The 15,431-nt window shown below is 36.8% G+C and overlaps 1 protein-coding gene across 1 annotated transcript in view; it reads left to right on the top strand.

The window, feature by feature from the left end:
- The window catches only part of LOC107103580 (dedicator of cytokinesis protein 7-like), a gene marked incomplete at its 3' end in the record, with an annotated part of 41,480 nt that extends 26,331 nt beyond the window's left edge, over positions 1–15,149 (top strand). The window contains exons 17-30 of the mRNA XM_015403348.1: positions 417–555; positions 682–783; positions 1,191–1,277; positions 4,459–4,690; positions 4,822–4,986; positions 5,587–5,756; positions 6,722–6,811; positions 11,784–11,873; positions 12,924–13,019; positions 13,129–13,269; positions 13,485–13,598; positions 14,447–14,614; positions 14,731–14,870; positions 14,980–15,149. Coding sequence (XP_015258834.1) covers positions 417–555; positions 682–783; positions 1,191–1,277; positions 4,459–4,690; positions 4,822–4,986; positions 5,587–5,756; positions 6,722–6,811; positions 11,784–11,873; positions 12,924–13,019; positions 13,129–13,269; positions 13,485–13,598; positions 14,447–14,614; positions 14,731–14,870; positions 14,980–15,149 — 1,904 coding nt within the window. The remainder of the gene's footprint in view (positions 1–416; positions 556–681; positions 784–1,190; positions 1,278–4,458; positions 4,691–4,821; positions 4,987–5,586; positions 5,757–6,721; positions 6,812–11,783; positions 11,874–12,923; positions 13,020–13,128; positions 13,270–13,484; positions 13,599–14,446; positions 14,615–14,730; positions 14,871–14,979) is intronic.
- Positions 15,150–15,431: the final 282 nt, after the last annotated feature.

The raw sequence follows: 15,431 nt of genomic DNA, 5'->3' as shown, positions 1-15,431 counted from the left end.
GTTATTACTGAGATTTTGTTGTAATGGTGAAACCAGTGCTGATTTACAGCTAGACTTAATCAAACAGGCTGTTGGAAGAAATAAAAGCAGTAAATATTTCCACTTTGCCTGGGATAGAGTTTATAAGTTGAGGAGAATATAGCACATATGAAGAGGCTGACATAAATATTTTGTGATCTTAAAACAAATTCTTTGGGTTATTTTAGAGGTTTTAAAGTGTTATCCTAATTTACTTTTTAATAATAGAAGTAGTAGAGACAGACACCTTGGCTATTACTCAGGGCTAAGCATGAAAAACTAAGAAAGAACCTGGAAAAGCAGAGCTTCACACTTAGCTCTTCAACAAGGAAAAAATAAAAATCTTTCTGATTTTTAAAGGTATGTTCCAGTTAAATGTTTGTCATATATGACTGCAGATCCCCTGACTTCCATGATGAGATAAAGATAAAGTTGCCTGCTTCGCTGTCAGACCACCACCACATTCTCTTCACGTTTTACCATGTTAGCTGCCAGCAGAAGCAGAACACACCACTAGAGACCCCTGTGGGGTACACGGTAGGTCAAACCACAATCATGTACTTTAAAAGACAGATCAATATGCTCATTTTGTTTGGATCTATCTGCCATCTCTTGCAAGGATCCAAGTTTACGCCTACTGATGAAAACCTTTTCTTTCTCCAGTGGATCCCAATGTTACAGAATGGTCGCCTGAGAACGGGACACTTTTGCTTGCCTGTATCCCTTGAGAAACCACCACAGTCATACTCAGTTCTCTCTCCAGATGTAAGCTCTGCTGTTAGAGTGTTCTGTTATTTTATATATAAACATTCTATAGCCAGTCAGATGCTTATCAATGTCCTATTAGTTGACATCTAACTTCTTTTTAAAGGTCAAAGTTGATCCTCTTAATTCCCAACTACTCTCTAAAGAGTTTTTTGTGAATATCTGTCAATCTGTAAAAAAAAAAGTTGTTTAAAACTTGTAAAAATAAAAAATGTTAAACCCTTTTAAAAGGTCAATCAGGAAGTTGTGATTCTGTGCAGTTTCTTTTCTTTTCTGCACCTTCTGATTGGGCTTTAGATAAAGTATTATCCTTACAAAAAGAACAAATTTCACACTTTCACCCTTTTTATTTCTGTTTTTTCTTCCTCTTGCCAAAGCAAGCCCTAATTTTTTCTGTCTTATTTCAGGTCCCTCTTCCAGGAATGAAGTGGGTAGACAACCATCGAGGTGTATTTAATGTGGAGCTGGTGGCTGTTTCCACTATCCACACACAGGTAAAATACATTTGCACAGATGATTCACAATATCTTGCAGATTAACAAGTTTTTCAGATTACCTGTCTTAACCTCTGACTTTTCGTATGGTTCTTTATTCCTCTTGTATGGATGAGTGTGTGTGTTTTGGTTATCAACCACTTTAAAATGATCCGCTCTGAATAAAGACCTTGTGCTCTCTATGTTAGTTGGTATAACTTTAGCAAATGTCAAGGTTTACGTTTCTCATTGAAGAGAAACGTAAACCTTTTTTTTCCGTTTTACACAATAAGACCTTCCCAACATTACTTAAAAGCAGGTGAGTCTTTCCTTGCCAACAAATTACTAAGGCTACTACTCTGGATCAGCTGCCGTTCAGATGCTTGGATTGGGCTCACTGCAGCTGATCTGCTCATAAATCAAAGCACTTGGAACATATTTGCTATATATTAGGTTCCCAAATGTTCTTGCTGTAATATTTCGTTTGCACCTTTTACTCAATAAATCAGCTTGCCAAATTACACACAAGGCAATCAGCAGGTTCCATCTTCTTATCATTATTATGATTTTTCTGTTTCACGGATACACATTTAATTGATTTTTTGGGGGAGACACCGGGAATTTAGTAAATCTCTGTCAATACAAACTTTCCCCAATTCCAATTTGTCTTTAAGAACTTAAAATGTTAAAGTAAAAAAATTCTACTATCTGATGTTTGGATTTTTTTTGGGAAAAAACAGCTAAAGGTAAAAAAAACTATCCCTGTTTCACTTGATAGAATCCATGGGTAGAGTGAAAATGCTCCTGACTATGACAGAGAGGTTTTAATGGAAATTACACCAAATTAATATCATTAACACCTATCTTAAATGTTCTTTACAGCTTTCTCACTTTTTATTTTAATTTCTTTTTACACCTAACTTGATTCTACTACATGAAATTGAAATAGTTATATTTTTGTCAACTTAATATTGGAGTAGAAAAATCTGATGCACTGTCATATGATAGAATGATAAATCATAGATTTATCTACCTTAACACGGATGCCCCCACATCCATGATAACTGCTCTCCCTACATTGTGTACTACTAAACGCTAGTCCTCTTAACCAGAATTGTGCAGTGGCGGCTCTAGGACATTTAACAGGGACCAATGTGCACTGGGGGGGTGGCCGAAGACTAATGAGTACCGACAACGGTTAAGGGTCAACCTATACTCTTCACATTTAACCTACATCTATACTTTCAAAGTTGTTAAAGATAGGCTCCCTGAAGATGGAGCCAAATTTAATTAGGTCCTTGCTAATAATGCTACAAACCTATTTGTACATTGGTGCTGCTTAAATAAATGTATGGTTCTACATAATATATACACTGAATGCATTGATCTTTATCTTCAGTTAAAAAGAACACTCCTAAATGACTGCAGAAACAAACTGTACCCCATAAAACATAAAAACTAATTCATAGAAGAGTCTGAATTCTATATTGGTCCTCTTTAATTGTAATATATTGTTGTATAGAATTGAATGCTGTATTTGTTGTCACTTTTTGGTTAATATGCTAATGTCAAAGCAGGACATTCTACATGATGTTATTACTTAAAGAGGGGCCATGGCCCCCATGGCCACCATTAAGATCCGTCCCTGATTGCTAATATCTAAGTTCAACTAACAGCACAATTACATTGCTTATGTTGTTGCAACAGAATCAAGGGGCTAATATAGATTTGAAAAAAACATATTTTTAATTGTGAACATTTATATTTGACTGGGAGAACTGTATTTTCCCTCGGTGTAATGAGTTAAGACAATTTACAAATGAAATAAGATGATTTATGTTTCGAGATTTAAGAGCAGAAATTCTCATTCCTTTGAGAGATCAGCCTATTTACCTGCTCAGTTTAAGGGCAGATGCACTTATTTTAAGAACACTTTTATTTTTTTTATCAGTGTTTGCAGTTTAACCCTAAAATAATTTGTTATGATGATGTGTGATCATAAGATGATGTAGCATAAGAGGCTGTTACTAATCTGTCCTTTGGACCAATTTAATATTTTGCCTCGACAATTTTCTTAAGTAGTTATTTAGAAATTACCGTCATCTTTAGGCTTCAGTTGTAATAAGAAATGATCGCTGTTTTTGTCTGTTAGATCAGAAGTGTGCATTCTTGGCTTTGTGGCTCACTTATTACTCTAATCCAGTGGGGTGGGGGGCGTGGACATCTTATTGTAATCCAAAGGGGGGCCCAGAAGAAAATCTTTGGGAACCACTGCTCTATTCAATCTTGCCCTAGGTTCTTTTTTTGTGTGTTATTCTTATTTTATGTGACAGCATAAAAGACATGGTTCTTATCTTTCCTATAGAAGTCTGAGCATGAGCCTTGGGAACTACGAATCTAGCTCCACTCCTTTTCTTTATGGGGTTCCACAGGGCTCAGTGTTAGGATGCCTTATTTTTTCCTTATACTTGCTGCCCCTGGGATCCATAATAAGACGGCATTGCATCTCATCATTTTTTTATGCTGATGATAGTCAGATATATGTTCCTATTAAAAAGAAAAAGGCCCTTTTCCCTTTCACCACTACTGGCATGCCTTAAAGACATTAATGCCTAGTTGGAGCTTAACTTTTCTGAATGAATAGCTCTGTGAGCTCCATAAAAACGGTTTGTTTTACTATAAGTTTTAGATATTATCTGTGTCACCTGTGACTTCATTTTTGACCTGACAACTTCCACACCAAAGAGCAGGGGTGGGCAAGTCCAGTTCCTGGGGGTCGGTATCCTGCAAATTTTAGATCTAACCTTGGTCCAACAAACTTGAATCAAATGGCTGACTTACTCCCTCAGTATGGAGCCAGTTCCTCTAGAATCCTCTCAATCATCTCATTGTTTGATTCAGGTGTGTTCAACCAAAGGCACATCTAAAAGCTGCAGGATACTGGCCCTCAGGAACTGGAATTGCCCACCCCTGCCATAGAGTGTTGTGGGAAGCACATTCTGGTATAGCTTTAATTTATGCATTGGTTGGAAAAAGATTACTACTCAGGTTAAAGGGCACTAATCTAGGCCAAACAAAACAAATGCAGTTTGTGACTTTTTTTAGCGCATTTGTTTTAGTCTTTTCTTCATTATTTTTGTACAGTGTCCTGCCAATACATAAGAAATGTGTCCCTCATGCATGTCCCTCTTCATTTTTCTAGGACCAGTACCTGGATAAGTTTTTCGCCTTGGTGCATGCCCTGGATGAGCATGTGTTTCCGGTCAGGATTGGAGATATGCGCATCATGGAAAACAATCTTGAGACTGAGCTGAAGTCCAGCATCGCCGCGCTAAACTCGGCACAGCTGGAGCCGGTGGTTCGATTCCTTCACCTTCTACTTGACAAGTTGGTGTTGCTCGTAGTTCGACCGCCAGTCATCGCTGGACAGATTGGTATGATTCTGGATTACTCTGTCTAAAAAAGAAAGAGCACTGAAAGAGGTGGAAAATAATGAATTTGATATATTATTCTATTCCCGTGCATTCAGTTTTACAGTAAAAACCTTTATCTTTGTCTGTTTCAGTGAATCTAGGTCAGGCATCCTTTGAGGTGATGGCATCTGTTGTGAACCGGCTTCACAAGTATCTGGACACCAGCCAGGACATGCACGGTCGCAACAGCTTGCTGTCCTCTTACATCCACTATGTCTTCCGCTTACCCAGCACTGATCCCAACTCACCATCACCAGGTAACAGTCAACACTTTTAAAACTAATTTTACTTATTCCCAATCTTTTTTTTTTTCTAACCTTTTTTTCATCAACCATATTGATTTTTCTTAATGCATGTATTAATTTCTCTTCCATTTCTTTTTTTTTTATTTTTATTTTTTACCTTATGACCTTTTTTTTTTTTACTTCCACCTTTATTTTGTCCTCTTCGCGCCCAACACAGCCTCCACTTCATCTTTAACAGGTAGCTATGATCTATTGCTTTAAGGTATAAGATGCAGGATTTTGAACATAGATATCAGTGGTCTCTTCACATGTTTTTTCATCCTCACGTATTATCCGCATGTTAGGTTGATTGTGCTTTTTAGGTCAGGATCGGCTTAGAGAAAGAAATAATACAATCACTTTCTCATTATTCTCTTTATTGTCTCTGATTCATATCTGCCATAGAAAAATGTGCCTTAAATTAATTGTAAAAGTTTTTTATTTAATTTAAAAACATATTTTATTGAGAAATGACTGAGATCAATGTAAATTCAAGTAAAGAAAAGTATGAAGTATAAAGCACTTTCTATACCGGTTGACTTATGACGTCTTTGTCTTTGTGCTATGTCCCAGGTCCTGGGGGGTTGGGAGGTTCAGTTCACTATGCCACCATGGCTCGCTCGGCGGTCAGACCAGCCAGCCTTAACCTCAGTCGCTCCCGCAGCCTGAGCAACAGTAACCCTGACATTTCCGGTACGCCCACATCTCCCGATGACGAGGTTCGCTCTATAATTGGAAGCAAGGTAAGAGAGTCAAAATTTATTTTTTAGATCTTTCATCTCTCAAGTTCGAAAGATGTAAATGGATCATAAAGGCCCCCTCACTAAAAGTGTCATTTTGCCACCAGTTTGGACAATTTCAGCAGCATAGATATGTTTTTGGATTCTTAAACTAATGACCCATTTGGCTTGTCCCCTCGGCTGATTGATCCTAGATACTATATGTAATTTATTTTTTTTATTTTTTTTTTTTTATCTAGAAACTCATTGATTTGTAAAGTAGTCTGATTTCAGTAAAGTAGGTGAAAAGGATCTGTGCTTCTTAAAATACATAACACAGAGGCCTCCATGTGTCTTTTGACCCAGTGTGGATTTTATTAACATGTGAAATATATAACCAATGCGTAAAAATAAAATTGGACATCCTCTATCTCTGTTTACCTCTTCCCACAAAACCTCGAATGAGTTAATGCTATCAGCGACATAAATTCAAAGCTGTGGTTCCATTCATTTTATTGGATTTTTTTGTCTTTTATTTCATGTTATTTATCTGTTGTCATTCAACTTGTATGATTTGGTATTTCCCACGTAAAACATTTTTTATTTAACTCAGATAATCCATGAGCAGTGAGTGAATGACTGAATGTGTTTTTTTTACGCATTTCATTGTTCTAACCTTAATATGATGGATGCAGCCCTTTACTGATGAATGCCCCACTTTCTGTTTATATTTAACAAAGCCTCTTTTTTGTACACACATATTGAAAGGGATATGAAGAAGTTTTCAACCTTGCTGCTCTGTGGTGATGATTTGAATCTTAACTTATTGAAAGCTAACCTTTTTGGGAGGCCTTTGGGATCTTCCAGAAGTCATGATTCTAAACCGCTTTAACTTGTCATTATTCCTTCCCTCCTCCTTCCCCCCCGTGCTGCTCGCTTGTTTCCTTGCTTCCTGCCTGCCTTGTGTCCTTTGACCTTGGCACCCATAGGGCTTAGACCGCTCCAACTCGTGGGTGCACACCATGGGCTGTAGTGCCCCCTGGGGATCCAGCCCTGGGTCCGCTCCAGAAACCATGCAGGTGGTTTTATGAATGCCCCGTCCTTCACTTTACCTCACTGCAAGAACAACCTTATTCACACTGAATGAATACTGGTATACTTGAAGTTTTGGTCTAACATCATTTCTTATACTCACAAAGAAGTGTTAATGTGCATTTTGTAGTGGTTACTCTGTTGCTAATAATTGTCATTAAAGTACTAGCAAATTAAGTGTTCTTAAGCCATTTTTTCTGACAAAGTCAACCACTATTTACTAAATGTAAGAAAAAATTAAAATGTTTTAAGGTCCAAAAGTACCATAAATCAATAAATAAATAAATCACTTAATGATCGGAAACAGATCAGTTATTTATATAGGGCCAATTCACAACATAATGTAAACTCAGGGCACTTTACAGAGGATATTCAATCTGATCAAACAGACTGGTTAAAGGTTTTTATCTAAGGAAAACCAGTGGTTTCCATGGAGTCATAGTCTTTGCAGGTCGAGCTCTTCCTAGATGAGCATGTGGTGACCTTAGATATTCGCTTGCATTGTGTCATTGACTCTACAGCAACCCCTCACACTGAGCATGCATGCAGCAGCAGTGGGGGGAAAAAAACTCCTTTTTAACCAGAAGATTATTATGCAGCCTACTAGGTTTCTTTAAAAAAGTTGAATATGAGTTGTTAATGTTTGACCTCGTCTTTTTCTTGTTCAAGAAAACACTATACATTTATCCAAGAAGAAAATATATATATAAAAAAAATGTTGCTTGCGTCCTGTTTGCCAATGTGGCTCTGGAAATAGTTGTGCTAGAGGTAGACGATAGCCCAAAAGATTTGCTTTCACTTAATAAAAGAAAAAAAATGCATTGTATTTATTGATTTATTCAATTCTGTCCAGATTTTGTTTATTTCCCATTTAAAGTTTAAAAAAGGATGTTAAAAAAAGAGAATATTACTACAATTAATGTAGATTTACGACTCTTTCTGAAAAGTTTGTCTCAATAGACGTTCATATCAGTGGGTATCACTAATGAACTTTTTTTAAACTTATTTGAACAGAAAAAAAAGGTACACTTAAATGGTAACCCTATTCAAACATAGCCTTTAAAAATAGGACAGCCCTGCCACCAACCTTACTTAGCTTGGCCATGAAAGCTTGAGAGGCTGTCCTTTACTGTACCTACATTACCCAGAATGCTTTGTGGTTCTGATTCATAGTTAAGCTAAATTTTATTGGATGTTTTTTTTCTATTGAAATTGATCAGATTCTACTGCAATGCTTCTGGTTATTGGTTTATTGCCTTAATGCTACATAAATACTGTTATGTTTAGTTAATGAATTTCAAAATGAACACATTAAGTGTTATATCTTTATTTGTTTACTGTAGCCAAAATGTATTTCTTCTAACATTTCAACTTTAACTAACTCAATAAATTATTCCACGATCTATTTATTTAGGAAAGTGTGGTACTTTTGGAACTCCATTCCAAAGCCTTATAAAATGTTAAAAATGTCCTTAAAAGACCAAACCTTCTGAGTATTACAGCATTCTCCTAAACCTTAGATCACAATCCTTCCATGATTTGACTCATGGGAGTCACAGTCGCCTCCATGACCTCTCTTCATCCTAAGCCTTGTTCAGAAAAGGCAGTAACATGAGTTTCTTAGTGATCCAGCTAGATATGCATGGGACTTTTAAACAAATGGCAACCTTTAAGACGATCACTACATTAACAGATAATAGCAATATAGATCATCTTAGCTATAAAATCATCCCGGTTAGCTCCTCACTGGCTATATAAAACTTATTTGGTAGTAACGGTTTGTTATTACTGCAGGGGCCTTACAAAGTCTTAGAAATACAGAGTTTTCTCATTTTTTTCAGTCGGGATATGGGAAAGAAATGCATACAAATATGTTTGAGTGCTCTAATTAATTCCTTTGGATATTGTCTAAAACAGTACTTACAAAATGACAGCATGCACCCTAGGGGGGCTGGAAGAAATTGATTGGATAAATTACATACTTTGAGAGGTATTGTTTTTCTTTTTTTAATAGCAATGTAAAATTCTGTTATGCAGTAAGATAATCATTTAAAGACGAGGAGGCTCAGAGGGGCAAGAGCCTTCTCTATCGCTGTTCCTCTTTTATGGAATAACCTCCCGATGCACATTAGGGAGGCTCCTTCGATGCCAGAATTTGGAACCACTGGTCTAAATGATAAATTAAAACTTATGTTGAAAAAGAGTTTTTACATCAATACTAAAGTAATAATTATGGTGATGGTTACACATGAAAAATTGGCTTTAATGTTTTACATATTAGTGTTATTTTTAAGCTATTTACTGTAAACATATTGCTAAATTATGAATCAATCAGGAATCAGAATCAGTGAAAATAAAAAGAGTGGAGCGACTGCTTATTCATCCACATAACTATTATAAATCAGTTTTAACCTGTATTAAACTTTTTGTACGTGTAATCTCTGACTGGCTAATTCAGGTGGGGGGGACTTGATAAACTACCCATTTAAAATTTTTCAACGTACTGATAGCAATGTTACATTTATTGTGAAACCTGTAAAAATGGATCACTGAAGACTCTTGTTGCTGCCATAATGAAAAAGGTTTCAACACTCTATGCTTTTCTCATCTAATGTCTCCCTTTTTCTTCTTCGACTTGCATGAAAGTCATCGTGATTCAGACACCTAAATACCACTTTTGACTAGATTGTAGATTTCGTTAGAATTATTGATAGTGCTCATTATTAAACAGACATAATGTGCCAAGTGTAAAGATTTCATAAACATTACTCTTTGGTGGGGAAGAATAAAAAAGACTAGTGCTGTCATTTGTTTCATTTTTCATGCAAGCTTTTTTATTTTTTCCTGTTCTGTCGTCTTTTCCTTCTCATTCGCTCAGCTAGGTCACTTGCATGTCTCTTCACATTTTCTATCCGCTCTATCTCTTAAGATGTGTGTACTTGTGAGTGTGAATGTGGATCAACCCATGTGAGCTCCTTGCCACACATTTTTATTTGATATTGTGCCATGTTTCATTTTGACTATTCACGACGTAAGCATTGTTACTTAAAAACACACATGCAGCTACCAAGGTGGCATTGATTGTTTAAAAAATATAAATACTCAGTGCCTTAGAAAACTAATCATACCCCTCTAACTTTTTTATAATTTTATTTTGCACAACCACAAATATCATTATAGTTAATTAAGATGTTATAGATGGAATAAAACATGCATAATTGCAAAGTGGAAACATAACTCCTGGTATCCATCTATATTCATCCTCCTTTACTCCCATATCCTAAAATAAAACCTAGTGCAAGCAGCTGCCTGTAGAAGTCACCAAAATTGTTATTCCAGTATAAATTCATCTGTTCTTCTAAGGCCTTTGGGGTCTTTCAGAAACAAATAATGAACAAACAGCCTGGCAAAGAACAGGAGACCTGGCTAACAGTTCAGTACAAAGCATTGGACTATTTTAAAGGGGAGTTATTGAAATAAGATTAAAGCACAATATATCAAGCTTTGGCCATCTTTATAAACCATAATCTCAAACTCAGAAAAAAAGAGACAACTGCTTATCGATGTTGGCTGGTTAATGTAGCCACAAACGCTATGAAGGAAAGGCATTTATGGGGAAAAAAAAAAACATTCAACAGGCCCATCTTCACTCTTTGTAGAAGCGTTAATAATCCTATCCAAGTTGGTTATTTAATAACTCCCAACTGTGTGATATACTATCAGAGGGCCATAACAAATCAGTTTTGTAATTGTCTAAAGCTATATAGAGGAGCCAGGGAATATGTAGTCGTCTCTTTATATGAAACCAAGACTCCAGCAGAATGCTGTGTGAAAACATTTAACAAAATGTCCAAAACAATGATATCTCTTTCCAAAGTCAAGGTGTAACAATTTAGAAAGAACAACCCTGAATTTGTTCCTTGGGATTAAAAGCTGATTTTATTTTGGGGATCTAAGTGCTAAATTTGGAGTATGTGGTTTTGAACGCTGCACATCACTCTAAAAAACACCATCATTCTGTTCTTCTCAGAGCCTTTCTTTGGGGACAGGGACGCTAACCAGGGTTTATAGAGAGTGGGATATAGATACATATGGAGCAGTCCTTGAAGAAAACCTTTTAGAGGTTGAAACTGACAGTAGCCCCAAACATGCGGCCAAAGCTGTGGTGGAATGCTTAGAGTCAGACGTCTCCAATGATAGAGTTGCAACCCTTGGCGAACCGGAGTCCTGAAATTTTAGTTTCAATTATCTTTTTTGGTTGAAAGTTGTCTTTAAACAGTCATAAACATGAATCAATCGTGTAGCAAATTGATAAAATAATTCATTTCAATCAGAATTACATCCATTCAGTGAGCATGCAACACATTCCTGATTTTTTAACCCGAAAATATTATGATAGTCAATTATTCTTTTGCTTCCACTTTACAACTATGTCCTACTTAGTGTTGGTTGGCCACAAAGAAAATAAACTTTAGTTTACAAATTTAATTTTGTGGTTATAACATAAAATGTTTAAAAGTGTAAGGAGTATGAATACTTTTGTAAAGCACTGTTACAATAAAACTTCTCTAGCTATTGTAGGACGTGTTTGTCTTTTTTATGTTTTCATTCTTGTAAATCCCTGTAGGGATGCAGAATGGTGCATCATGACAATGCAACACTTAAAAAGTCTGCCTTGTTTGCAGCCATTTTGCATTTCCACCGTAGGGTATTCAAGCCGATATTCTGCTAGCTTAGTGGCACAACATTTAGCTGTTGTGGTCCCATCTTGTGTTTTGTTTTGTGTCCTCATGTATGAAAAGCAACACAATCACAAATGTGTGTTTTTGTGCATGTATATGTGGGGAATCCGTGCCTTTAGCACACGGTCCCTGTGGCCCACGTGCTGAGGAATAGCCCCACACTTTTGTTGCTCCTCCACTAACCTTGCTGTCACCGTTCCATTCATCCCACTCATAGGCCATGGAGCGCTGTGGCAATCGCATGTCTTCGCACACTGAGAGCGCCAGTTTCTTGCAAACTTTAACAGGACGGTTACCCACTAAAAAGGTAGAGCCACTTGCACTGGGGGAGGAGCCGACCCCGCACTCCTCTTCTTCGCCTCCTCACCCGTTCTGTCTGTGGATTCTGTGTGCTTCTGTATTGGTTGATGTTGTATTTGGTTTTTGTGTTGGTTTGTTGAATGCTGTATATCACAATTTTTGCCTCTTTCTCAGAGATTCTGATTGTATTCTCATTTCTTATTTTTCAGTTTGGCTAAGGCTGACTGTGAGGTCACTTTGTCTGGAAAGTCTTCCCAATCACAGGAAAATCTCAGCACTGCTTTATTTTTTCCTCCAATATATGAATAGAACATTTCTATTCTAAAACCCTTTTTTGCTTAAAAATGTTGTTTTTTCTGCTTAAGCTTGCATTTAATCCTTAATATTTTTACAATCCTGACCAGCAGACTAGCTATTGTTAGATCTGATTTACTTAACAAATTTAGGGAAGACTTTCTAGGCAAAAGTTAGTGCATTTGCTAGACTATGCTGAATGAAGTTGATGTTAAATATTATTTAATATCGGAAGTTTAGTTATAGCCTTTTAAAGAAGAAAATATCTATTTTAGTTATTTATGTTACAATGGGGGAAAAAATGGCATAAATGCATTTTCAGGTTTCAAAATGATTTAAATAATTATAAACTAAACAGACCAAATCCTATGTGTAAACCACACTGTCATTATTCTTTGATTGTTTAATGTTACGGTTTAAAACCTGTTTTCTGCACTGGAGCACTAAACATAATTCTGCTTTTATTACAGGTTAATACTCAGGGTCACTCTGGATTATTTCTTTGCAATTTATTTTACAGTCAGAATGTAGTTTTCCTATTAAGCGCTAATCTGGGTCTTTGCAAAATGTACAAAAAGTTGTTTTTTGCATACATTTTAAATTTTTATTTTAAATGTATTTTAACATATACTTTAATATATACTTTTATTATTAATACTTTTAGTCACCTCACCTGTTTTCCTCTTGCTCTAGTGCTTGTTGTGTCCCTCTTTCTACACATCTCTCCATCTCGCGATCTTTACGTTTTAAATTTGCTACCCAGCTTTTTCACGAGGAATTGGCCCTACAGTGGGTGGTGAGCAGTGGGAGTGTTCGGGAGGGAGCTCTGCAACAGGCCTGGTTTTTCTTTGAGCTAATGGTAGGAGGTGTTTTGCACATTTTTATCATCTGCTGCTTATTTTTTTTATTATCTTTTCAAAAACATGATAACTTCATATTTTTTATCTAATTTAAAACCTTCACTGCAGGTAAAGAGCATTATCCACCACCTTTACTTCACTGAGCGCTTGGAGTCACCAAGGAAAAACCGATTTCCTGAGCGCTTTATGGATGACATTACAGCGCTGGTCAGCACAATTGCTGGAGACATCGTTTCTCGTTTCCAGAAGGTAAATAAAGACCAATTAAAGTTTCTTAACATCTCAGCTATCGACTTTGGAGTATGTTTAAAAAAATTAAAATAAAGAAAAATATTATTTTCTACTTTTTTGTATTTGCCTTTTGAAATCAAATTTAATAACACCTCTTATGTGTGTTTAGCTTTCATTTGTATTCAAATAACTTTTATGCATTAAATGAAAATCAATTTTTTTATACCTGTCAGGATCTGGAGTTGGTGGAGAGGATTAACACAAGTCTGGCTTTCTTCCTCAATGATCTGCTGTCAGTCATGGACCGAGGCTTTGTCTTCACATTAATCAAGACATATTGGAAACAGGTGCCTTTTTTCTACTGTCCGTCCATTCAATACATCTATACATTCAGGAATTGTCTATCTGTCTCTTTATCTGTTCTCCCATCTTTATAGTTATTCTTTTAATTTTCCTTTATCAATTCATTCTTCCATCAATCAAACTTTCTTTTCTTTTTCTCTTTTTCAAGTTAAAGCCTGAGAATAGTAGAAATAGTAAAAAATTAGTAAACTTAAATATTTTTTTTTAAGGGAAAGCAAAAAAAGACCAATAAATCTGAAATGGGAATTAAGAAACTTATATAAGTCTGATATGAAAGCTGTCATGAAATACTGATGCATAAGGACCCTGCTTAAGTTGTACTAATTCAGAATATGACATTTTAAGAAAGATAAAAAAAAAAAAAAAAACTAGAACTGCCTTTTCTGTGAATGTTCTAAAAGATGCGTAAAGTATGTTTTGGTTTTTTAGGGCTTTTGCCCACATGCAGAGCACACTCAGGAGAACGGATTCAGGTTAACAAGAAAAAAAAAGGGGGAAAAGGTAACGGGAGCGGGCAGCAGCTTCAGCTGGGCTCCAGCTGGAAGATGTTCGGAGGCGAGGATGTGGTTTAACTGTAGGGCAGACCGAGGAAGGTTATACGTCTGCAATGGTGCAATTACTTCTGTGTGCTGCAACACTTAACACTCATTCAGAAAGAAAACCGCCTGGGAAGTGATGGAGGAAGATCCAGTTAGGCAAGCAGCTGACAATGGTGCCGGACCGGCAGGAGGACTGGCATTTTTCGCTGCACATGTTTCAACTATTTTTGTCTAAAATAAGATTTTCCTGTACAGCAAAGTTTACACACTGGATCTCTTCTTTCTATGCTTAGGTTTCGACAAAGCTTTACGCATTGCAGAACCCAACTTTGGAGTCTTTACGGCTTGATTTTCTACGAATAGTTTGCAGTCATGAACACTACGTCACCCTGAATCTGCCCTGCAGTCTGCTAACTCCACCTGCTTCGCCTTCTCCATCAGTATCCTCAGCAACCTCACAGGTCAGTCAGAAGTCATCACATAACAATTATTAGATATTTCACAAACTTCTGTTGTTTTAGTTGTAGTCAAAATGGTCATAAATCATACAATAATGTTTTCTTTTATTTAAAAACAGAGCTCTGGGTTTTCCACTCACGTCCAGGACCAAAAAATAGCCAACATGTTTGAGCTTTCCATCCCATTCCGAGAGCAGCATTATCTTGCTGGGCTTGTGCTGTCTGAGCTGTCTGTATTACTGGACCCAGATAATGAAGGGTTAGTTTGTTTTGCAGGATGATTCAAAAGTAAATAAACAGATTCTGATTAGAATGAAGATGGAAATACTGCATTTTCTTATCCTGCTTTTATAACCGTTTGACTGCAGAATGTTTGGTCTACATAAGAAGGTGGTAAGCGTTGTTCACAACCTCTTGTCGAGCCATGACTCTGACCCTCGTTATGCTGACCCGGAGGTCAAGGCTCGGGTCGCCATGCTCTACCTGCCTCTTATTGGGATTGTTATGGAGACCCTGCCGCAGCTTCATGACTTCACAGGTAAAATTGAGGAACTTATTTTTAAAATCAATTTAACCGATGATGCCACGGTTGGTTTAGGAACACACACACCACCGGAGGCTGTGATGTGTGGGGGGGTGTGTGTACCTGTCTAGCCCTCAGAGTGAGGACCATTTTCCCAATTTTAACATCAAACTGAGGACCAGTTGTTGCCAAGTGTGGACATGTCCTTATGTGCTATTTTCCTAACGGTTAGGTTTAGGGCTAAGGTGTCAATTGGGTTAGATGTTAAGAAACAAGTCGTTTATTTGGAACCCCTAT

This window comes from Cyprinodon variegatus, unplaced genomic scaffold, assembly GCF_000732505.1.
Source record: "Cyprinodon variegatus isolate N-32 unplaced genomic scaffold, C_variegatus-1.0 Scaffold1482, whole genome shotgun sequence".
Classification (NCBI taxonomy): domain Eukaryota; kingdom Metazoa; phylum Chordata; class Actinopteri; order Cyprinodontiformes; family Cyprinodontidae; genus Cyprinodon; species Cyprinodon variegatus.
This window is presented reverse-complemented; position numbering and strand designations above follow the sequence as displayed.